Here is a 26,851-nt window from a genome sequence, read left to right on the forward strand (position 1 = left end):
TTGTGAAAAACTCAAATACTATATGTAATTTTTTAAAAACTATTTCTCTTCTCAAGTTTATAAACAAACCCATATTACACATGTACAGGTCACCAGTTTGAATTTGGGGGTAAGCAAGCAGGAAGTATTCAAGGCAGTACATATCCTAAAGAAAAAAATGTTTATCTCTATGGGATGGCATATCTAATGTAATTACTAAGATGTACTTAAAAGGAATCTCTAATTCTTCTTGTGCCTGATGGACTGCAACATTAGAGAAAACTTTTATACCTCTGTTTTTTTAAAAAATGTGTTGTGAGACCACTATATAAAAAGAAAAGTAAGGAAGATGTTTCAGCTATTGACTAATATTATCAATTTCAACCTTCAGTAAGATATTTGATTGTATTATCTCGAACTAGCTTACTGCATGTACATTGGTTGGTTGGTTTGTGGGATTAAAGGGACCAGACTGCTAAGCATGTACATTCTTAGCACCATTTCAGAAAAGAGTTAATCATGGCTACAGCAGTTACACATTTCCCTCAAGAAGTGTACTGTCCATTGGGTCAGAATATGTACCTGATAAAAGCTTTCGACTTGATCAACCATAGGTTGCTTCTGAAATAAAGGTGAAGTCATATTGTACTGGGGATCCACTTGTGTATCTTTTAGCCTTACACCTGTTGATTTATAAACAGTGACATAGTGATACAAGGCTACCTCAGGGCCCAGTTCTTCGTTTGTTTCTCTTTCTCACAGATATTAAAGACATTTCACAACACATTAACTCGCATACAATAAGTTATTAACATGACATTGTAGTTTTATTCTGTAGTAGAGACTGTAAGGAGCTAGAGTCTTTCGCTACCAGTGGTGTTACGGAATTAATTAAATACTTCAGTGATGAGGGAATCAAGGTGAATATTACCAAATATAGTTATTGGCATTTAAAACAGGCAGTTCTCATCATATCATTGTAAATAATTTATGTAATACCTTGGCAACATAATCTGGCAGCTGTGAATTTCTGGATGTGTATGTGGATGAAAATCTGAGATAGATAAACCACATCAATTTTACATGTGGAAAAGTCTGTAGTAGCTTATATCTCATCAGCCAGATCGCAACAATAGTTCCTAACTGAACATTATTTCTTATGTATCAACCAGAGTTATCAAGTACAGTGAAGTACATGGTCACAATAACAGGATAAAATGTGACAGTGTTCAGCATAGAACAGAATTAAAACTGACAGGTTGAAGCCCATACATAAATAGTTTGATTTGTTTTTTCATGCTACCAGACTCTTAAAGAACATATACAAAATTAAAATCTTTTCTGATAAAAAATTATATTCATTCAGTGAATTTTAAAGCAGCTGCAGCATATCAACTTTACAGTAATAGATACATAAAGTAAATATACAGGGTGTATACGACCCGGGACAGCCGGGAGATCCGAGAAAAAACCCGGGAATTTTTTCATCCGGGAGAAAACTGGGAAAAGCCAGGAATTTTTTAGAATTCTGGGAATTTTCCATTGTTTTTGTTATCAGTTAAATTTTTGTAATTTTGACTGGTAAGAACCGATACTCAACAAAGGATATTACTAATCATTTTTTTCATTTTGTGGTGCAGTTCTTCTTGTTGTCTCCGTGCTTGCTAAGATATTACTGTATCCCGTGCAAGAATGTACGATGAATTTTTTAAATCACAGAGTGTTATATGTGAAAGCTTAGCTTCTCTTGCAGTGTATTAATCTTAGAGACCAATATTATATGTGAAAGCTTTGCGTTTCGTGTAGCAACACTACGTATATTAATTTACACCATAAACTTTTTCTATTTGTGTGTTCACGCTACTTAACAGTGATGTTGCTATTGGCTGACTACATCACGTGTCCTAAGCTCTGATTACCCGCTGTCATCGGTTTGATGCGATCACGTGACATGAGCTATGACTGGCTTACAAAAGCGCATCGCAATCTCGTTTTCAATGCTTCGGAAAGTAACATGTGGTGTTTGGTGGAATTCGAATTTATACTTTTGTAATATGAAAATAAGCAGCGTACGTGTTGCTGCACATCAAAGATCTTCCCAAAATGTGTTTTTTCCCGTGTGTTTAGTTTTCTAAAGAGCCGGAAATTCTACACCCATGTATAAAACCATAATCATTTAAAGGACTGATAAGTTATACAGTTCCGAGAGAAAATATCCTGTCAGTTAACAGGGAAAAAGTATGTTTTCACCCGGGAGAAAGTGTATTTTTAACCGGGAAATCTGGGAGAAACCCGGGAATTTTTTTTCCTTGTCCACATATACACCCTGATATAAGATGCAACAATTTTTGTGTGTAATGTATGTTGTATGTGTGCTTATTATAATGTCATTATTTCTGATGTTTGTAAAAGCCATCGTTTTGATGGTTCGATGCAAAGCAAATGTAAAAAGATAAATAAGTAAACACCATCTGGTACAATATTTGCCAAGGTTACCAGAAAATGTTGCACTGATGTGTGTGGTATGTCTTCATAAAATAAATATAGATAAAAATGTGCAAGAGACATAGTGAATATCATTTACATCTTAAGTACTATGGCAAGTATTTCAAGGCATATATGACAGCTGACTATCTGCAGTTGGTGGTGTGTTAACGAAAGTTGCCTGTTTCACTGTACTGTATACAAATAAAGTTTGTATTAGGATATCGTTTATGTACTACACCATTAATTTTAATTACTGCACAAAAATATTAACCAGTTGTGTGAATGTTTTTATTTTAATGAAGAACATTTCTTTGTTATTCAAAAGATAAGATTATTTTATGTTTTTTTCTCTGTATGTGCAGATCAGGATTCCTTGACATTGGTGTAGAGAGGATAGTTGACCAAGTTGTTAATCCAAAAATTATGCCCGTGTTCCTACCACAAATAGAAGATGTTGTTTACAGTTGCCTTGGGATTGAGAAACCAAAGAAAAACAAGGAAAATTTCAATGGTGAGGAAAATGAATTAGCCACTGGCTCAAAACTAGATAGCTACAGATCAAATTTCATTTTTTCTCTGATTTCTTTTCTTTTTTTGATGTTACATTTACCCAAATAGCACTTAGTGCATTTCTAGGGATTGAAGTATCCGTGTATTAGACTTAAGTTTCAAAATAATTTCTTGTATTTATTTCTGACAGGTAATTTAATTTCTGCAGTTCATCGACGAAATAAAAATATGTATTCAAAATTACATCTGTATGTATATCCAGCATACGCAGTTCCCGTTGTTGTAAGGCGAGTGGACATCTTTTGATCGCATCCTTACTTTTCACAACCCTCTTTCTACTTGCAATGTATCACAGATTTAAAGATTAAATCACATTCTTCTTGTGTGTAGTAAGTGAGCAGTTTGAAACTGCATATTTAAAAATAAACAAATTTAAACTTAAATACTAGTTATTTGATTAGCTGAAACTTTTGTATAGTATGGTAGCAAACATTGGTTTTCTGCACCATAATCATTCTGTTGGCCCATGACCAACTGGGGTATTGACCTTCCTGTCAAAATGTAGGTGATGCTTTTATTGCCTCATTTGTCAAGCTGTTGGTGTTATTTACTCTCATGTTGTGGGGCAATGTTTCATACAATTCTTAACATAATTTATGGACATTCCTATGGTTGTTTCATTATTCATTAGACAAACGACTTCTGCCTGGTTATAACTGTCTTCTTCTCAATTGCTGTATGAAATGTGTATATTTAGCTTTATATCACGTAACTGTACTAACAAAGAATTGTGCTGTATAACATAACCTTCTAATGTAACTAACTTATTTCTGCTCACACGGTAGTGACATACAATTAAAATATTATGGTGAATGTGTTGTGTTGTGATTACAAGTATTTCCTAAAACCTTTATTGCCAATCTTTGAAGCATATTAACCTCCTTCAATGTTAGCATGTCACAGCCATATATGAGGATTTGGGCATTATTACATCCCACACTTTGAGCAATCTCCCCCCTCTGGATGAAAATGATAATTTCATTATGAGGTAGGAAGAACAACATAGTATGAGTGTGGGCAAACTAAAAGTGAGAAATTAGATGAAGTGTCCATATGGTTTTGAAGCTGCACGCTCTGAACTGTACCCAATAGTGCAGCAAGCATACTGCAAGACCATATTAAATAAATGCACTAAAGTTAAAATATCTTATTTCAAATGTGTGGCCGTGACACACTACATTGCAAAATGTACAGCTCAGTCCTAATGAAAAAAGAATACACTCCATTGAAAAGAGTTGACATACTCCAAATGGACATAACTTGGAGAGGTCCCTCATATATGTATGTGCCATTATCTATGTAAGTAGTTCATCTCTTCCTACAGACAGATGGCAGAGAGAGAGAGGGAGAGAGAGAATGAGAATGAGAGAGAGAGCGAGTCTAACTTTGGCATGAATTTGGAGACTCCATCTTTTGCTGACATGTAAGACATGTGACAATGTTATATTTTATTTTAACGTTAATAATTTTTGTTTTAAGTTTCATTTCAGTATGTAATAAATGATAATGCTTTAGGATTAAAGTAGACCACTGACTGAAAAGCAGAAAAGCATTGAGTTGTTGTTAGGCATCATCGAGTTGTCATTAGGCACACACAAAAGAAAGAAAACTTGCTAACTTTTGGAGTTACCCTTTGATGAGCTAGAGTAAAACACTCATACACAATCAAACACACGTGCATACACACACCTATGCTCCTACATGGTGCTGGCTAGACTAAAAGTGCCAATGTGTTTTGCAGTCCAACTGCTGCAAAGTAGCATTGGCACTCATAGTCTAGCGAGCACAATGTAGGGGCATAGGTGTGTGTGTGTGTGTGTGTGTGTGTGTGTGTGTGTTACTCTGGCTCATCGAAGGATAACTCTGAAAGCTAGTAAGTTTTCTTTCTTTTGTGTTTACCTGTTGACAACTCAGTGCTTCTGTTTTTTGGTAATCAGTCTCCTTTAATCCTAAAGTATTTACATTCTACAAGAACTTCCCTATGGCATGTAATAAGTAATAGAGAAAACACAAATTAGAAATTTGTTAACTTCCCAAAGAAACAGAGGAGCTCGCCAGTATTGAGCCTATCTTCATTAGTCAAAACTCACAGTACAGATGATAGAGACATATAATAATAATAATAATAGGAGTCCTAGATTACAGGACCATTAGTTTAATTTCTTGGGAGAGAAAAAAGGAAATACTAGGGGAAAAATGGACAGTAGGGATGGTGTGTAGAAGTAGGTTACTTGAAGAGTGGGATAAGAGGAATGCATGGGGCAAGGGAGGCAAAGATCATATATGAGCAGTATTTTTCTCTCTTACCCCTCTAACATCTTTTTTTTTTATTTTTATTTTTTTTTTTTTTATTTTTGTCTCCTTTTCTCGTTATGCATTGTGTGACGCTCTGAGTGAGTACTCTGCTTCCCTCTGCCAGACCTGTGGTTCTGAAACCTAGGAGAGCTGTAATTTATATTTATGTATTTTTATCAATTATGCTGGAAACTGTGCCTCTTGAAGATGAGCAATGGCCAGGCCATCTGCCTGTTATGGAATGATATCTAGTTTCCATTTTCATTTGAATTGCATGAATACTAAAGTGTATGATACATATTAAAGAGTTATGCATTCCTTGAACATTTCATGAGGTATAAAATAGATTTGATCATTTAGTAACTGAATAACATGTTGTTTGCTCTGGATCAGAAACAAACGTAACATCAGGCAAGACTCTGTGGAATGTTTAATAACACCATCCAAAACATGCATAAGTAACTTAGTACTTCAGTCAGTAGCTCTCTCCGATTTCTCATATGGGATATCTTTGTTCATAGTGATTACCCCAAAATAACTGTAAAAGTCAGGAGATTGCTTGAATACAGTGCTGCTTCGTTCAGCAACAGTCAGTTCTACACATAATTTAAAGTTCCATAATGCATGTGAGATAAATTAATCCCCTAGGTACATTATTACTGACTAATCATGTAAGTCTGACATTTATAAAATTTTCTGAGTAGGTGTTCAGAGTGGTACGGTATGAAACGTATACATGAATGTTATGTTTTGGGGGGGGGGGGGGGGGTTGGGCAAATAATGCAGTGTATTTCATTAGGAGAATTCTGAGGAGTATGAGTATTCCATCCAAGAAAAACATTTGAAGGTTCAATGTAGAAAGTTGAAATCTTTAAATGATTAAGATGACTGTAAATAGGAAGTTTTTAAAATTTATACTTATGTATCCATGACCAAGGGACTACCACTGAAACCCACAAGTGCCACACAACTATTTACCATTGATATAATAAACAGAAATCAAATACAGTGTTCGTGACAAATGTCCACATTACTAAGTACAAACAGAAATGTCACTCTCAATCATTGCCCAGGAACCACATACGCGATGAAGCCATGAGTCATAGTAAGTGACAAAGGGAAAGGAGCCAAGCATGACCGATGGTAGGACCCAACCTGGCACGTAGAATGTGCTTATGAGTATGATGGACTTTTGGGACATCGGATGTTGAAGGCATAGCTCGACGATGATAGCTGCCGGTGGGACAACGATACTTCCGGTACATTGAGCATCAACAGATGTCGCAGGCAAAGGTGCAACGAGGGTGGCTGCTGGTGGAATGACACCAATAGTGTCAAGTGTTGGCAGATGTTGGAAATGATGGCCTGACAATGATAATTGTTGGTATACTGACACTGCGTCCAGGATGTTGGACATCGACAGTTGTTGGGGGTGATAGCTCAATGGCAGCAGCTACTGGTGGGATGTCAGTGTGGCATGGCACCTGGGAGTGGTAGACAGCAGTCCAGCCTAGCGTTGGTGAGAGGTGCTCTCAGTGAGGGCTATGACTCCAATCGGTGGTCTGCTGGTGCGGCGGGCATGAAGCCCAGACTGGTACTGGGTGCAACCATGGTCTGGTGAAGGCTAACTATTCTCCAGCGGAGGGATACCAGTGTAGTGACGAGTAGGCAAGGTGCCCAGACTACAGTGCTCTCTACTGGGTTGAGGTCTAAATTGAGTCTGCAAAGTTATATAGATGTGGGTAACTACACTAGGTGAACTCAGGTCAATCACTGAGTGTCAAATTAAACACCTTTCAGCCATCTAGTTTCCAAACTTGTTTTGTACGGCTACTAATTTCAGAGTTTTACTATGCCATCTTCAGGGCCTTGACCAACATGTAGGAAGATTCTACCTTTTTTCGCATCAAACCAGGAGCCAGCAATACTGGTATGAGTAGCTCGCTTCAAACATCATCTGCCAACTCAGTCGGCCTGAAGATAGTGTAGTAAAATGCTGAAACTAGTAGCCAACTAAAACAAGTTCGGAAACTAGATAGCTGAAAGGTGTTTAATTTGACATCCTGTATCGAACAGATGAGTCCCACAGCCATCTCTAAAAGATGGACGTACAGAGACAATTATTGAATGTTTTTATTATTGATCTGATCCTGGTGTAAAAGTTGTAGAATCATTCAATGAAAGTCTTGACGTGGTTGTGCAAAAGTACTGTGATCATGCAGAATCAGTTGCAGATGACTTGAACTGACCAGATATAAACTGTGATGTCGGAGGATTCATTGCTGATAGTATGGACAGACAGTCTTGTTAAAAATTATAAATCTTTTCTCTGAAAGCTGTCTTGATTAACTAGTGTGGCAATCCATGCGCAATGGGAATATTGTAGAGTGGTAATGTTATAGAGTGAAATATAGTGATCAATATGTCATCATAGCCACAGTGGTTATTAAAGGTAATAAATGCTTCAAGAAGGTTGGGAAACCTTTTGGAAAGAGCAAATAAGCAGTGTTAGCATCCTACTTAGATGGAGAATTGACATCATTTAGATCCAATATGACGGACATTAAGGAATTATGAAAAATTTTAAACTGGATGTAAATCACACTTTGGAGAAGTCAATATATAAAGGACAGAAAAGCCTCAACATGTTTTAATAACAAAATTCAAAGAATGCTGAGAAAACAGAGATTTCAGTATTCTTGGGTCAAAAAAGAATGTGAAATGTCAATAGGAAAAAGTTAGTAGCAATTAATGTGTCTATAAAAAGACTGATGCAGGAAGCTTACAAAAACTTCCACTGTCATGTGCTAGTGAAAGATCTTGTCAAGAATCCTAGAAAATATTGGTCCCATGTGATATCACTAAGCAGATCAAAGGCTACTGTTCAGTTACTAATAAACCAGTCTGGTGTGAAAACAGAAGACAGACAAACAAAAGCTGAAGTTTTAAAACTCACATCTGAAAAAAATCCCACGAGGTCATATAGGCATTCCATTCTTTGGCCTCTGCACAATCTCCCATATGGAGAAATAGGCATTAGTGGCACTGAAAGAGTTGAAAAAAGATAAATCAAGAGGTCCAAATGGAATCCTAATTTGGTTTTACAGAAAGTACTCCTTGGCATTGGTCCGTAATTACCTTGCACTTATCATGACTCTCTCACCCAACAAGAAGTTCCAAGCTCAGGAAAAAAAGCCTATGTGACATCCATAATGAGAAGGGCAATAGTGAGGACCCACAAAATTACAGATCAATATGCTTAATGCATGTTCAATATAGAGTTCTTGAGCATATCCTGAGGTTGACTATGATAAATCTCCTTGAAGGAGAAAAGCTTATATCCACTTGTGTGAAACTCAACTTGCCTTTTTCTTGTGCAACATCCTGTACGCCATGGATGAATGGTAGCAGGCATATTCCATTTTCCTAGATTTCTGAAAAACAGTGCCACACTGCAGACTGTTAACAAAAGTCCGAGCATTTGGAATATCTTGTCAGATTTGTGAATGGCGTGAAGAAATAATAGAACTCAGTGTGTTGTTCTGGATGTCAAGTGTTCGTCAGGGACAAAGGTATCATCAGGAGAGCTCCAGGGGAGTGTAATAGGATTATTCTTGTTCTCTATGTACATGAAAAATCTTAAGTATAGGATGAGTAGCAATCTCTGACAGTTCGCTGATGATGCTATAGTGCATGGGGAAGTATCATCTTTGAGTGTCTTTAGGAGGATACAAAATGATTTGATTGGAGTTTCAGTGTGGCAGCTTGCTCTGTGTGTGGGGAAAATGTAAGGTAATGAAGATGAGTAGAAGAAACTGCCCTGTAGTGTTTGAATACAGTATTATTGCACCAGCCTTTGGAGCAAGCCTACTGCACCAACAAGCATCACGCATAAGGACCATGAAGACAAGATAAGAGAAATCAGGGCCTGTATGGAGGGATGCAGACAGCGGACCTTTTCAAGTGCTGCAGAAAATGGAATGACCAACTGTGGTACTGGGTACCATCTGTTGTGCATTATATGGTGGCTTGTGGAGTATTTATGTAGATGTAGATGTATGTATTTGGTCATCATTCCTGAGGTTCTCTGCAAGCACTTGAACATGAACATTATGCATCGCTTTGCCAGACTACACTTAAAATTCAAGGAAGTTGTGTTCTTAAGGGACTGTAAGAACATATTAGTGCCCCCTCCCCCATCACCATACCCCCTTACATTTTTACTGCATAGAGTTCATTTAGATGTTACAAGTAGAATTTGGCACACAGCACACATGGATAACATAGGAAGAGAAACAAATTAACATTGTAACTGATACACCTCTGCTATAAAGTTTACAGTATCTTAGAGCATAACTGTAAATTTAGATTAAAGCATACTATGTATCAGGAAGTAAAGTTTAGTGGAAACTAGATTAATAGTTGTGAATGCACCGTTTTAATGGCCGTAACAGTGTATCAATAATGGTCATGTAGATGTCCTTCCTTACTGCTCAACAATTCTGTATCAAATCCCACACACTGCTAAAGTTCTGAGCAATTTCCTTGTGGTGCCAACATAAGATAAGTCAGTTTGCCAGCAGCTTCTTAATTATAGAATGGTTAATTACACAGAAGTTTAGGGTATTCTGTTGGCTTAGAGGTGTGAACCAGTCAGTGGTATGAGGTTGCAACAAACATGTGCATTAAAAATATTAATCATACCAAGGTGCAGATATGCAGTAGGGCTGTAACCAAATTAGTGTGAAAATCAAATGATGGACGGAAGTGAGATTTTGAGAATTGATTGTTAAGATGGCTGGGTAGGGATTTGCAAGTCCAGTACTACTTCATTAGGTATGAATGAAGAAAAATCAAGAATACATGGAATGTAAAAGAAACCTACAAAGCAAGGGATGTAGTTGTTAATGCACTGTACTTGTACTTAATGACAGTATTATAAAAAGGACAGTTGCTACTCATCATATTGCTGAGTTGCAGATGGGCACAACGAAACGACTGTCAAACAAAGCTTTTGGCCAAACAGTCTGGCATTGTCAGCCAGAGACTGTGTGTGTGTGTGTGTGTGTGTGTGTGTGTGTGTGTGTGTGTGTTCTGACGAAGGCCTGTTTGACCAAAAGCTTTATTTGACAGTCTTTTCGTTGTGTCTAACTGTGACTCAGCATCTCCATTATATGGTGAGTAGCAACTATTCTTTTCATACTATTGTCATTAATCTATCCTGGATTTTCCATTGTTTAATTGTACTCGTATTTAGGAAGTCCAGTATTCAGATCCTCATCTGGCCATCCTAATTCAGGTTGTTCATGGTTACCCTAAACGCCGGAATAATGCTTTTCAAAATGACATGGCTTATGTCCTTCTGTATCCTTGTGTAATTCCTGGGCCGGCCGAAGTGGCCGTGCGGTTAAAGGCGCTGCAGTCTGGAACCGCAAGACCGCTACGGTCGCAGGTTCGAATCCTGCCTCGGGCATGGATGTTTGTGATGTCCTTAGGTTAGTTAGGTTTAAGTAGTTCTAAGTTCTAGGGGACTAATGACCTCAGCAGTTGAGTCCCATAGTGCTCAGAGCCATTTGAACCATTTTGTAATTCCTGTAGTGTGCTGTTTCTAATGACTTTATCACCCATGGAGAATCTTTGTTCCTTTGAAGAAAGAATACCAGCAGTATAGCAGAAATCCCAAAGAAGCTAGCTAGATAAAAGAAACATTTGTAGAGTGTAAGATAAAAGATGCATTTGTAGAATGTAATTGTAAGAGAAACTGACATTCCACAGAGAAATATTAAATGCAGATTTGGGAAGTAAGAAGGAAATGTATTAATACCAGAAGTGTAAATATGGTACCATAAAGCACAAAGGAAAGCAACAAGGTGAAAAAATACATCAAAACCAGGTGTAAGGTTCAGGCAATGGCTGTCCATAACGGTACAAGGAGCTTTCACGTAGCTGACTCTTCAGATATTTGGGGCATATTAACAGGCATTGCATCAGTTTCAAATTGCATTGATATGACATGCAAAGTAATGATTATTGATATTAGTCCACTAATTTATTAACAAGGGACGTTGACTACACACTGCAACTTATTAAATGGTGATTAGTAATTTTAATTGTAAGAAAATCCAGTACCATAAAAATGTTTCTGCTTTCCATCCAGTACCATAAAAATTTTTCTGCTTTCCAGATTATGCTCTTCAGCTTTTTAACTACCCAAGCGTGTGTCACATGTATGATATTGGAAAAGAACACTTCTATTTCTTTTATATAGTAAAATAATCAGCCATTCTCGCATTGCTCCAAAAAATACAAACTGGAATTTGTATTCAGAGAAACTGAAATTCAAGCAATTTGTAGAAAGTATGCCCAACTTTTATTTATTCTTCTCTTTAGCTTCTGAGAATTATCATTGTCATGAATTATATCTTGAATAATTAGATTGCTCGGTATGCTGTACAAAACTTTTGAAATTAGAGACATATTGCTTACTGATGTCACAATTTCACATTGCTAAGTTGTTGTTGAGGGAATAACAGAAAGAAAACTTGGAAAGGTGTTAGAGAATAATAATTGACATCAGAGTGGGTAAAGGTGTCCAAAAACAGTTTTGACGATTAACTCATATGTACTAATGCCATGCATTTGCAGATTTTGAGGAAATCTTTTGCAGTGTAAATTAGAAGAGATGTTCAGTGTTATAAATACTATACACGGACCAAACTTGTTGTTTTGTTGTCTTCAGTCCAAAGACTGGTTTAATGCAGCTCTCCACACTTGTCTGTCCTGTACAATCTCTTCATCTCTGCATAATTATTGTAACCTACATCCCTTTGCATCTGCTTGCAATTTCAGGCCTTGGTCTCCCTGAACAGTTTTTAACCATACATTTCCTCCATTACTAAAGTGATGTCTCAAGGTGTGTCCTATCATCCGATTAATCACAAAATGTCCTAACTCTGTGGCAAGTTTCATCGAAGTTGGTAATTTCATTGACAGTGGATGAGTACTTTAGTTCATTTCCTTACACACTACTGGAAGGCAAAAACTGCAGTGCTTCTTTGCAGACTCGCAGGAAACAGTATATGGAACTATTCTGAGAAGAGGAAGAAGATGTGAATGAAGATGGGTGTAAACTTAAATGGATCATAGTTTGAAGACCATCGGTCACTAATAGAGCATATTTGTAAGCACAAATTTGCAGCATTGGTCTCTTTTAATTTGTTTTAGATCTTGTGCACAAAATATTTATAGCCAAGCACCATAACACATCTGCATTAAACTACTCATCAACTGCCACCAAACTGATCAATTTCTTGAAACTTGTTCATTGTAAGGACACAGTCAGAAGTAAAAAAGAATAGGTCCCCCACTAATAAGCCACAATAAATAGTTCAAACGATGGAAAGTCCAATTTGGGATAACTTCTTCACTGAAGAAAGCTTTGGCTGAAAGCTCAATGTGTAACAGTCTTTTCATTGTGCCTGTCTGCAGCTCAACGTACCTTCTTTATGGTGAGTAACAATAAATAGTTTTTCAAAAATACAAGTAGTCTTGTTCATTTTGTGTTGTTATTGTAAAGTAACTGTAGATTTCCCCATTTACGGTGACAGTGTCATTTTCTTCTCAGGATAGACTAGTGTAGAAGTTTGCATGCTGTCACAAAAAATTTAACAGTGCAGCAAATCATGTGTTAGAATTATGTAGAAGTAGTAATTAGCGTCTTTTGCTGTAATCAAGCTGAAACTGCCCTTTGGTTATGGAAAAGTCATATAATTGATGTGCTTCCATGACACAAATAAAGAGAGTAAACCAGAAGAAGGCTGATCCATGTGGCAGATTAAAACATGTGCCATCTTGGAATATTAAATTTGATCCCTCCCTTTTATGACCAAGGCTCTAATGCCTAACTCACAGCTACAATCCACCAGTAATAAGGATAAAGACCTTGTATTGTTTTTGCCATTCCTCATCAGACATTGAATATGGTGATTACCAATAAATATTTAACAACATCCTTCTGGAGTGATCGAGGTAGAATGATTGCAAGTACGTGGTTGTGAGGAAAACTAATACATGACTGGAAGAATCCTAAAGATGTGTAATTGCCAAAAGTGCTATTCTACCAAACTTCAATCTAATTGGTTCTGGAATGATGTGTTTTGTCCATGTCGAACTCATCCTGGTAGGCTAATTGAACAGACAGAGAAGATTGAGAGAACTGTGTGATTTACCACATGATTGCTCAGTTAGTATGACAACATCACAGATATGCTTTCGGATGATAACATCACAGATATGCTTTCAGAGGGAGACACTACGTGAAGCAATTTTTGTGTCGTATAAAACATTGTTTCTCACATATCTCTCTTGCATTACCAAGACAGTGAAATGAAAACAACTCAGTGTTAATTGGACATAGTGCACCATGCACAAATGGAAAGAAGGGAAGAGGCATTGAGATGCTGATGCATGTTCATACCGTGGCTATCAAAGTACAAATGTGGATGGAGGTATAGATTTTCTGCTGTGATTCGATTCCCTATCAAGCCTCTCCAATGATCCAATAGAATTAGCTCCTTTGGAAGAATATAATGGTTTCTACCAAACCGATGATTAGTTTTTGCACTGAAACTTTCACTCACTGGTTGAATTTTCAGTCATCTTGACCAGTGTGAAAGTTATAACTGTGCGCCATACTGGTACGTGATTCCAGATCTTTCTGTTTTGTGTGTAGTATTGTGGACACTGAACCATCTAAATACATCTCCCAACTTACTTTTCATCTTCAGTGAGTCAATGCTTTTCTTTTACAACTCCTTATACTGCTTGCTTCCATACACATAATCTCAGAAATAGTTTCATATTTCATCTCATCCGCAGCAAGTTTCTCATCAGAACAGCTGTTAACAGAATTTTTGTTTTTATTGTGTTTGAGTTGACATAATTGCCAGTTCTTGTTGCACAATCCAGATTGCACAGCTGGTGCACCAAATGACTGGCTAAGGCTGTGTTTTGTGTGTAGAGATATTAAGGGGGTGATTTATCTTTGAATTATTATTATATTTGGGGCAGTACATTCTCAGTTCATTGCACTGTGTTAAATGCCATGGTTGATTGTTTCTGGCGCAAAATTTTCAGTGGACTGTTAAAATAGCATATTTGATCCATCAGTTCTAGTGTGTGTGTGTCACTCTTTATCAGTATGAACTATGAGTGATCTGAGATTTTCTTCCTCTCCTCATGCTCTGAAAAGCCTTTTATGATGATTGTGCTAGGTGTTTGCACCAGATACTTTATCAGCAGGTGAGAGTAGTAATGCATGTAACAAACTACTTGCACATCTAGCCAAGTTGGAATGCTATAATACGCATAGGCCATGAACACCAGTGTCATAAACAGTAAATTTCCAGGCGCAGTAACCATAGGGTATTGCAGCATTGGTATTATCACAGAGAAGAGTGCATCATTATCTTGATAAGAACAAGTATGGCAATGGAAAACGGTATGTAAATAATTTAAAGAATAAAGGTAACAGACAACTCACTGAACAACAGCGCCACTGAACAACAATGCCTCTGAGTTATTAAAAGGTGCTGAGTTAGCTTTTCAATGAATTCTTTTTCAAAGCTTAAAGAGCAGATTTTTGTATGTGTCTCTGCAGCTTGGAGCTCTGGAAAAGGATTTCTCCGAAAGCTAGCAAAGATTTGATTTCAATTGTGTTTATGTGCCCTACGACTCGTTGCCTGTACTATTAAAAAGAAGGCGTAACTTCGTTGTTTGATACAACATGTTAGAGATATTTGAAGTGTAGAGATATTTGAAGTGTAGAGAAATTTGGTGTTAAGCTGTAGTTTCGCGTATTTTGCATTTGCATTTACTTCTCTTCGCGCAGTTCTGCTTTGTACTTATTACTGTTTATTGTTTTTGTTACTGATGGAAAGGGTAATTCTTTGTGAAATAACTAATTAAATTCATTCACTTTTACAGTAAATTATAGTCCTTTTCCAGTTAGTCAAAGTCTCTTTCGTATTCATTTTCTTCCAGTGTGTGAACCTTGCAATTGCGTGACACTCATGAGATCCACGTGCAATACTACTATGATTTTTTGTAAACTCGATCCAAGTGTTTTTCATTGCCTTTTTGACACTGTCGTCTTGATTGATACGTTTTACTGTTTAGAGATATTGATTGTGTAGTGTTAGTTTTCGTGTTGTGCATGTTGAAATACGTTAATGCAGTACTTCCATGTTCACCATGTTCATCAAATTTGAATAATCAATAAAGTGTTCTCAGTATCATTTAATTTTATGTCTCAGATTACTTATGAGGAATGTTTATTTTATTTTCAAGCCAGATGAAGTGGTTCAAAGTCCACGAACTTTCAGTCAAGTACTCTTCGCCCTTGTATGTGGTAACTACAGACAAGTATGTGGTTGATGGTGCTTTCATTACACAGTGATGCTGCCAATTGTTCTCGGTTCTTAGTGTATTGTTAATATATGTTCTACATCCATTGCGCTTGGGTTTGCTGTCCTGAGCTCAGCTGAAAATTGTCATCTTCTTTTGGGGATGTTATCTTCTATTTTACTTTCGTTTTTTTTTTTTTTTTTTTTTTTTTTTTTTTTTTTTTTTTTTTTTTTTTATATGATGATGTTACAGAAGATGTGTTGTCCACCTGACAGTAAGGCTTTTAAAAAATATAATTCAATATGATGTCCTTCAGCTGAATTTATAATACTATTCCAGAAGGTATCATCAAATATTCAGCTTTCATTTTATAAAGGTCGCTTCCTAGTGGCTGACTTTTCAAGATAGTGTTCATTCCAATGTTTCTGACATTCCAACTATAATCACATGCAAAATTTAAGATGTTGGAATGAGCATGGAGTGAAAAAAAATATATGGAGTGAAAAAAATATATGACATAAACAATGGATGAAGCACCAGCTGCATGAGCACAATAACATAACCATACATCAGCTAGTATGTGCCACCAAACAATGACAGCAGATTGTTAAGCTGGAAGCTTAGAATTTGGTTTGCTTTGCATAGCTGAGAGCCAGAAAGATTATATTAAATTTTAATGCTGTGAAAATGTGTATTAATATGATGTCTCAGTTCATATTTTTATGTGTTAATGTAGGTTTTAAGAAAGAACACTGTGTAAGTGAACTTATATAATTCCACAAGCCATAGGGCAGGTACACCTGATTAGATTCCTTTCAACAGCTATCCAAAAATTACACTAGTAAATAATTACCTAAACGTTTCTTTATAGAAGACAGTACAACTGTTTCTGCCCCTATGTTAAAGTTACTTGCGTTGATACATCTACAGGGTGTTTCAAAAATGACCGGTATATTTGAAACAGTAATAAAAACTAAACGAGCAGCGATAGAAATACACCGTTTGTTGCAATATGCTTGGGACAACAGTACATTTTCAGGCGGACAAACTTTCGAAATTACAGTAGTTACAATTTTCAACAACAGATGGCGCTGCAAGTGATGTGAAAGATATAGAAGACAACGCATTCTGTGGGTGCGCCATGTCGTCTTTCTGCTGTAAGCGTGTGCTGTTCACAACGTGCAAGTGTGCTGTAGACAACATGGTTTAGTCCTTAGAACAGAGGATTTTTCTGGTGTTGGAATTCCACCGCCTAGAACACAGTGTTGTTGCAACAAGACGAAGTTTTCAACGGAGGTTTAATGTAACCAAAGGACCGAAAAGCGATACAATAAAGGATCTGTTTGAAAAATTTCAACGGACTGGGAACGTGACGGATGAACATGCTGGAAAGGTAGGGCGACCGCGTACGGCAACCACAGAGGGCAACGCGCAGCTAGTGCAGCAGGTGATCCAACAGCGGCCTCGGGTTTCCGTTCACCGTGTTGCAGCTGCGGTCCAAATGACGCCAACGTCCACGTATCGTCTCATGCGCCAGAGTTTACACCTCTATCCATACAAAATTCAAACGCGGCAACCCCTCAACGCCGCTACCATTGCTGCACGAGAGACATTCACTAACGATATAGTGCACAGGATTGATGACAGCGATATGCATGTGGGCAGCATTTGGTTTACTGACGAAGCTTATTTTTACCTGGACGGCTTCGTCAATAAACAGAACTGGTGCATATGGGGAACCGAAAAGCCCCATGTTGCAGTCCCATCGTCCCTGCATCCTCAAAAAGTACTGGTCTGGGCCGCCATGTCTTCCAAAGGAATCATTGGCCCATTTTTCAGATCCGAAACGATTACTGCATCACGCTATCTGGACATTCTTCGTGAATTTGTGGCGGTACAAACTGCCTTAGACGACACTGCGAACACCTCGTGGTTTATGCAAGATGGTGCCCGGCCACATCGCATGGCCGACGTCTTTAATTTCCTGAATGAATATTTCGATGATTGTGTGATTGCTTTGGGCTATCCGAAACATACAGGAGGCGGCGTGGATTGGCCTCCCTATTCACCAGACATGAACCCCTGTGACTTCTTTCTGTGGGGACACTTGAAAGACCAGGTTTACCGCCAGAATCCAGAAACAATTGAACAGCTGAAGCAGTACATCTCATCTGCATGTGAAGCCATTCCGCCAGACACGTTGTCAAAGGTTTCGGGTAATTTCATTCAGAGACTACGCCATATTATTGCTACACATGGTGGATATGTGGAAAATATCGTACTATAGAGTTTCCCAGACCGCAGCGCCATCTGTTGTTGAAAATTGTAACTACTGTAATTTCGAAAGTTTGTCCGCCTGAAAATGTACTGTTGTCCCAAGCATATTGCAACAAACGGTGTATTTCTATCGCTGCTCGTTTAGTTTTTATTGCCGTTTCAAATATACCGGTCATTTTTGAAACACCCTGTACATACATACTGTGCAAGCCACCATATGTTGTGTGGTGGAGGGTAACATGTACCAGTACTATAGTCTGATTAAAATTACTTGATAGCTGACATCTGTCACTTGCTGCTACAGTGTTGCCACATATGCTGCATGCTACTGCCAGTTATAGGTGATACACAAACATGGCAAGTTGCTTCACAAATGCTGTTAATGTGTAACACAATATTGAAAATGTCCACCATGAGGTACAATGGAAATGGGAGATGCTCTGTTGACAGTTGATTTTAAGTGAGCAATGACTGAAATGTGGCAGACGAAGGGTTTTGTAGCCCTGAATTTAAACTCATGTTCTAACCTAACCACAACATCATGTGTGAAATGTATCCGAGAAAGTGATGATCAGCAATTTGCAGCAGAACTAAAATCTGATCACTTTGTACATGGTTTTAAAGCTAACCTCTATGATCAAACTCAAGACAGAAAAATTTCAGTTGTACTAAAAGCAAACTAATTTCTCACTGTCATTGGTTACCTGAAACTATCCTCACACTGGGTGTGGGATGCCACATTACCAAACAATGAGAAGTCCTGGTTGCGGATTATAGGCAACACGAGCAGATTCCAAATGAAAAAAGAATGATAAGAAGAAAAATAAGAGCAAATAAAAAAGCCAATATGAAGATGAAAATTATGCAGCAAAGTATTAAAAATAAAATGATTACATTTAATGCAATTAATGGAATGAAAATAGTAATCAGAGTCTTTTGATTAGCTTTAGAGAAATGAAATATTTTGCTGTATTTGGTGAGATTTAAACATACAACTTTCTATGTGTGAGGCTGAAACACGTAAAGAAAGAAAGCTGGACAAGGAATTGGAAGTGAACTAATTGTTGTCGCTGTTTGGCAATGGCAAACAGTTCAGGCATGACATTGAGTACTCTGATTGGAGAAAACCAACTACATTGCATGAACTGTCAACTATCAAGTAATTTTAAATTTGACTATAGTCATTTCCTGTTGTATTCCACATGCAGATGAAGTGAGTGAAAAACAACTGTCTATTAACCTCTGTACAAGCCCTGATTTCCCTTATCTTGTCTTTGTAGTCCTTAAGCAAAATGTATATTGGCAGTAGTAAAAACATTCTGCAGTCCGCTGAAAATGCTGTTCTATACATTTTCTCAACAGAGTTTCGCAAAGAGAACTTTGTCTTCACTCTAATACTTGTGGTAACAAATCTAGCTGCTCACTCTGAATTGCTTTGATACCATCCCTTAACCCAACATGGTGGGGATCCCAGAAACTCAAGCAATACTTGAGAATAAGTCACACAAATTTTCTGTATGCAGACCCTTTGTAGACGAGCCATACTTTCCAGAAACCCTCCCAATTAACCAAGGTTAACCATTACATACTCATTCTATTTCATATTGCTTTGCACTGTTAGACTCGGACATTTAATCGACTCAAGCAGCACACCACTAATATTGTAATGAAACATTCCAGGACTGATTTTCATAAATATCTGCATTAACTTAAATTTTTCCACATTTATAGCAAGCTGCCATTCATCTCAACATATAGACTTTTGGTCTGAGTCATCTTGTATCCTTCTACAGTCACTCAACAGTGATAGTTTCCTGTATACTAAACCATCTTCAGCAATCACAGATTGGTGTTCAATCTGTCAGATCATTTATGTATATAGAGAACAAGAGTGTCCTAACACACTTTACTGGGGCATTCCTGATGATATCCTTGTGTCTGATGAACATCCACCATTGAGGACAGCATACTGGCTTCTGATACTTAAGAAGTCTTTGAGCCACGCACATATCGGAGAACCTCTTCATATGCTGGAACCATTGTCAACAGTCTGCAGTGGTGCACTGTGTCAAATGCTGTTTGGAAATCTAAGAAAATCAAATCTGCCTGTTACTCTTCTTTCTCGGTTCGCGGGATATCTTGCAATAAAAAGGGAAGCTGAGTTTCACACAAGTGATGCTTTCTCAATTCAAGTTGATTAGTGGATATAAGCTTTTCTCCCCAAAGGGAATTTATTATAGTCAAGCTTAGAATATGCTCAATAATTCCACAGAAAACCTGCATTAAGGGTATTGGTCTGTAATTCTGTGGGTCTGTTCTTTTATTCTTCTTTTATACAGGAGTCGCCTATGCTTTTTTTCTATTCGACTTTGGACTGGGTGAAAGATTCACTATAAATGCAAGCTAAGTAAGAAGTTAGTGCCATAGAGTACTCTGTGTAAAAGAAAATCTGGATTCAACTCTTCATTTTTTTCTCAATGCCAGGGTTGTCTATTTCGATGTCCTCCATGTGGGAGTCAGAGCAATGGTCAAACAATGGTATGTCTGCGTGATTATCTTCATGAATAATTTTTTTAACCCAAAATTTAAAACTTTAGCTTTCCTTTTTCTGTCTTCTACTGTGATACTAGACTGGTTGATGAGTACCTGAATAGAAGGTTTCAACCTGCTTAGTGATTTTATGTAGGGCCAGAATTTTCTCAGGTTCTCAGCAAGATTCTTTGCTATGGCATGACAGTGGAAGTTGCTGCATTGTCTGTGTCTCGATATTTTTACAGACACACAGATTTCACAAACTTTGCTTGTCAACATTTCCACGTTTTTCCCCCACAAGAGTGCAACAATCCTGCACGTACTCGGCGTTTTCCAAATTTTGTTATTACGCCACGGTGAGTCTTTTCCCTCATTAATCCATGTACTCAGCACATACTTCTCCAGAGCATGATTTACAATCAGTTTAAAATTTTCTCATAATTCTCCTGCATCTATCATAGAGGAACTAAATGTTGCCCATTCACTGTTTCAGTAGGATGCTGACTACTGATTACCTGCTCTTTCCAGCATAAATACTGTCGTAGTCTTATGATGGGTTTATAGACTTAAGTAAGTGATGGCATCGTCATGAACACTAACACTAATTCCTGTCTCTGTAGTGATACTGTCACTAAAGTTAAGTCTGTTTGTAGCTGCAAGGTCTAAAACATTTCCACTTCACATCGGTTGTCAAACTGACTACTCAAGACTGTTTTTGGAAAACAAGTTCAGTAGTACTACACAAGACTGTCTATCCAACCACCTGCTATGAATTTGTAAACATTCCGGTCTGTACTTGGTAGGTTAAAGTCACTTCCAACTAAAATTGCATGGTGTGGGTATTTCCTTGCTACCAAGTGTAGACTTCCTTCAAATGATTCTACGACTGTGACGACAGAATTGGGTGGCCAATAAAAACAAACAATGATTAACTTGAGTTCACATAGACTGGTTACTCATGTTCACTTAAGTAGACAGTGAGACTCAATTTCAGCTTCAATAGAGAAAATATTTTTATTGTTGCATCTACGCATCATCTGTCTAACCATTCTTTCCAATATACATTCCATGCCTTGTCAAATATTTCAGAGGTTTCTGCTTTGAGTTTCATCCAGCTTTTGGTTCCAACAATAATTTGAGCACTACTAATTTCTCATGGGGCTCTGTTACAAATGAGTCGGCAAATTACTGCTAAAATTTTGACAGCCGAATTACACTGTGTATGTATCTGATTTCCCTCTCCCCATATCGACTGGTGAGCATTCATCAGACAATGTAAAACTATCATGTAGCCTAAAAATCTCCCACATGCACTCCACAAGCACTCAGCTACCCAAGTAATGCTTCCAGTGTGTAGTGCACCCCAACCTAGTAGTGGCTACCCTACAATTCTCCATCCATTAGTGCAGGTCCAGAAATCGGAAGCCAAAAACATTACAGAATCGATGGAGCATCTGTTTGAGGCCCTCCACTAAGCTCCAAAATACAGGACCACAATCAATTATGGGTAGAATACTGCAGGTTGTGAGATCTGCTTGCATCCCACGAGTGAGGCTAGCATCTTTCAGCTCTACTGCCAGCCACCTGTACTAATCCAAAATGGCTTCAGAACCGAAGCACAGCTGTCATTACTGCTGACAAGAGCCACATCTTGGATGAGACCCACCGGCCAGACACACTGAGTGCACATTGGATTTCTTTCCGGCCATTGACATTATTTTGAAGCTTCTGATAACAAGTAAACCATGCCCCCAATGTGCCTGGTCAGAAGCTGTTGAAGGAGCACCCACATGTCCATAAATAGGGTGAACGGGGGAGGCCAGACAGCCATTCCCTACATTGACACTCTGCCACAAGCTACATGAACATGTTACAACCTGCCATTTGCACTGTGGTGAGGGCATCAGGTATGCTCTAAGGTACCATGGTAGCAGATGCCATTGGCAAAACAAGTGACACCTGAGGTGTCCCATATGATGTGCAAGATGCTTCACTGTCGCTATATCCCAGGGCACCTGCCTGCGGACAGCTGACCAGCAACTCAGTCTTCGGCTGTTCAGGGACAGCAGTCAGATCCTCCTGTGCCTGCACACATCGTATCCATCCTACCACTACTAATTTGATAATTAAACTGTAAAAGTGCACAGAAAATGCCAACTACTTAACTTACTATTCTCCTGATGTGTCAGTTTGACTCTTTAATAACTCAGCAGTAGCTTTGGTCTATATGTAAGTGGAAGTTGCTTGCTTAACAAGTACCACTGAAGGGAGAGAAAATGTAAATCTAGAAATAGATTTAAAAAATTGAGTATGAGAATATCTATTTTATACCAATTAAACATCAAAATACTGTCAGCTCTCCAAGCTGAAATGTCTACAAATGGCAGAGAGGAAAACCTAGTGAAAATATACCACCTTTTCTGTTCTGAGTGCATATTAGATGCAAAATTGTGTGTTACATATATTAAGAGAAGTTAATAGTTTGGATATAGTTGGAAATGTGTTATATTTTGCTTGTGAGTGCATGAGTGTGTGGAGGGGCGAGTGGATTATTTTTCCTTTCTTTAAATAAATCGAACAGAATTTCACATTCTAATAATACTGACAGTTGTAGGCAATGCAAGTGTCCCATAAACTATCACAGGAACTGCCAATAAGTACATAATTTGCTGCTACAATATTTCAATCCGTTATCTTCTGACCAGCTTCTGGTGTAAACTAGCAAAATACAATGAGCTGCTCCTTTTAAGTGCCCACTAGCACATGTATTGTTTACTCACAAGCTGCTGGGTGGGCATTACTCAGGCATGTGTTTAAACTATGTCAGTAATTTCCTTAGCAATCTCTGTAGTGAAGACTCACTTATTGATTGTCCTTGTGTATTGAAATAGCAGATAGAGTTTCATATTATAAATCCGGAACTACTGTCCCTAGTTGTTGATTTCTAACTCACATTTCCATTGATTGTTTAAAGGTGGATGTATGGGCCACATTTCTTGTTTTATTATAGTCCCTCAAATTACCCATGGAAATGCAAAGTTCTGCAGTAGTATATTTGCTGACCTGAGAAAGGCAAGAATGGCACTAGTGCTTCGCAGCAAGCTCCTGAACAGTGTGTGTTGTATGTCCAGTGGAAGGTTTGCCATATTCACACATAATCCTTTAAACATCTGCCTTGGATAAGCACTAGATTTTCTTTGAGTAAGCTGAATTTTTAGCTGGAGGACAAAAGATCTCTTTATCTTAGTTTCAGTTTTGAGATGTATTGTGTAATATAATTAATATTAAATAGGAAACACTAAATTCGATTAGTTGGTTACCATAATAATATCTGTGTGTACTGCTTTAGTTGTAACATCACCCCCCAAATCAGACTTTGTTGTTGAAAAATTGTCCACAAAAGATTTAGGAAAGCATGTTACATATTGTAACAATTATTGACATGAAGAAACTAGCCAGCAAGTGTAGGTTACAGAAGGGCAAATACAAAGACATGCTGAAAAGTAATACCTTCAAATTTTTTATGCGGAAAATCTTGAAAGCTTTGTAAATAAAACAAACGTTATTAACATTCTACATCCTTATTCGTCACGTCTACATATTTGCAGCCCTCTGCCACTAGAGGGCTCCGAATTGTATCGTGTAACATGGTGGTGTGTAATGTAACTATGTCAGTGCATGAGAAACAGCATGCTGTAATTGAGTTTCGAATTCGAAGAATTCATCCACACACAGAGCACACTCTCCTTCAGCATGACAATGCGAGATCACACCCAAGTGCTGCAACATCAGCAACTATCCGACACCTTGGTTCACTGTCATCAATCATCCTCCATACAGTCCTAACTTGACCCCATCTGATTTTCATGTTTGATCCCATCTGATTTCGATGTTTCCAAGGCATAAAGAACATCTTTGAGGACTTGACTTTGATAGTGACGAAGTGGTGAAAGCAGAGGTAGGTCGTGGCTCCATCAACAAAGTCAAACATTGTACAATGACAGTATCTACAAACTGGTCCTCTCATTGGGAGAAATGTGTTTGTCACCAGGGTGACTATGATGAGAAATAAATATGTCAACATTAAGAATAAATATGTAGAATGTTAATAACATTTGTTTTATTTTAAGCTTTAAGAGTTTTCACAAAAACTTTGGAAGCATTGCTTTTCAGCATGCACTCGTACAAGAATGAAGTATGAGAGGTCGGAGAAATTCATCACAGTGTATACTGCCCAGAAAACTGCCAAGTACATATTGTGAAGAGAATTGTTAAACTATTGTAGCACACTAGTTTGACAACGTTACAATTGAAAGAGCATATTAGTGCAAGAGGTTTCCTTATATTAATCATCTGGGAATGTATTCAGATGATGATTGTCAGTACCTCAAGTTGTTATTCAGTGTACCATTTAAAGCCTCCTGATGAAGGTGAAGTTTGTCTCAATGAAATCTATATCTAGAATTAGCGTGTGGTTGACTATTCTGCATATTACATACAATAAATGCGCAATTCATTTGCTTGCAGGAACAGTTATATATTTTTCTTTTTCTACAATTAAATGAAGAAGTAAAAACATCACAGGTTGTTCGACTGCAGCAAACATATACAAAAATACTACGTGATACAAGCTCTAATTCTTTTTAAAATAGAGTTGTTTTCATTCAGCAAATGAGAGTACAAAGAGTCCAAGGAAATTACCTTTTTCCTAGCCCACTTTTGTACATTATTCCTCCTTTGTGCTGCTGTCAAAGGTTAAGTGTTGTATCACCTTTTTTTGTGATATTAGCTGGTTACTAAAAATTTTGCCTGCCTTTATTTGGTCACAGTTTCATTTTGAAAATCCTATCCTTCAGAGATTTTGCACATTTGGAGAAATGCATGCAGCATACAGTTCTTTTTATTGTGAGGTGCATTATGACAAGCTGAATCCTGCAACTGAAATAATCTTCTAGGACTTATTACTGAAAGGTATTTTGTTTGCTGATGTTAATGCTCTCCACAATCTTCGAAAAATTCTGATACATTGATTGTCCCATGGATTACCAAAGTGATTTGCTTTTCATCATCATCTGATGGTGAACATAAATGTTCTGAACAGTTGGTTTTGCCACAAATTAACGTAACTTGCAAAACACTAAAACAGGTGCATAGAAAAGTGAAGGAACTGTAATGGGCAACAATGGATGATTACATTACTTTCTGTTGTTTAGATAGATTAAGGAGGTATTTACAAACAAAGAAAAGGTGTTAAAAGGTGTTAAGTGTTAAGAATCCTTATATGCTTTTTTTCTTCAAATCAGTACATTACTTAATTTCCAAAGGTCTTCTTGTCTGTTTAACAAGAAAAGTTATTTCTCTTTCCCCAGCTTAAAAAAAAAAATAATAAATAAATAACTGATATAACTTCATTAGGCAATGAGTGATTTATTCTTGTTCCAGATTTAAAGAATATTTATTCACAAAAGTTATTTGGTTCTGTTTTGCATATGTGAATGCATTGGAATTCCTGTTCTGTGTTCTTTACCACTCCAGAGAAAACAAATTTATGCCTCATTTGTTTGGCTCTTTGTGAACAATTTTATGCTTGTTTCAGTGGCACCCATGTGTTCTTTTAAATATACTGAGGTGACAAAAGACATAGGATACCTCCTAAATTCGTGTCAGAACTCCTTTTACCCAGCACAGTGCAGCAACTCGACATGGCATGGACGCAACAAATCGTTAAAAATCCAATGCAGAAATATTGAGCCATCTGCCACTGTAGCCGTCCATAAATGTGATATTGTTGATGGTGCAGGATTTTGTGCACAAGCTGAATTACATCCCATAAATATTTGATGGTATTCTGTATGTGGTTCACTAGCAAGCCTCTGGTCCTGCATTCATACATTTAAGTTTGGAGTGTGTAGTATGAGATGACTCACAGCCCTCCCCTTATTTTCAATCCGCAACGATGAGTTGGAACACAATCTTTACATGAGGACACTTTATTCCGTATTACATTACAAGTGCACAATGTGATATTCAATAGTACTTCACAAGGTCCCTGCTGCAATGTCTCCAGACTGCCTGAGGCATCTGCTTGTCAGTACCTGCATGAACAAAGGACCTGGAAAGTCCAGTTATGAAGACACAAAATTACAATATTTCGCAACAGGGAGCAGATTATACTAGACAGACTGACCTGTCTGGCTTACAAAATGCCGCTAGATGACACTTGGAGTGGCAAGTGAGTTACGGGTAACTCACTCAGCGGATTCGTGTTGGGTGCACCATTAACATCAAAATTTTCCACACTGTCTTA

The 26,851-nt window shown here is 37.7% G+C and overlaps 1 protein-coding gene and 1 long non-coding RNA gene across 2 annotated transcripts in view; one reads left to right on the top strand and one right to left on the bottom strand.

The window, feature by feature from the left end:
• LOC126251305 (biorientation of chromosomes in cell division protein 1-like 1) overlaps positions 1–26,851 on the top strand; it is a 105,565-nt gene that overhangs the window by 43,916 nt on the left and 34,798 nt on the right. The window contains exon 3 of the mRNA XM_049951632.1: positions 2,829–2,977. Within this exon, the coding sequence (XP_049807589.1) occupies positions 2,829–2,977 (149 nt within the window). The remainder of the gene's footprint in view (positions 1–2,828; positions 2,978–26,851) is intronic.
• The window catches only part of LOC126251306 (uncharacterized), a 39,406-nt gene that overhangs the window by 11,598 nt on the left and 957 nt on the right, over positions 1–26,851 (bottom strand). The window lies entirely within an intron of this gene.

Source organism: Schistocerca nitens, chromosome 4 (genome assembly GCF_023898315.1).
Source record: "Schistocerca nitens isolate TAMUIC-IGC-003100 chromosome 4, iqSchNite1.1, whole genome shotgun sequence".
Classification (NCBI taxonomy): domain Eukaryota; kingdom Metazoa; phylum Arthropoda; class Insecta; order Orthoptera; family Acrididae; genus Schistocerca; species Schistocerca nitens.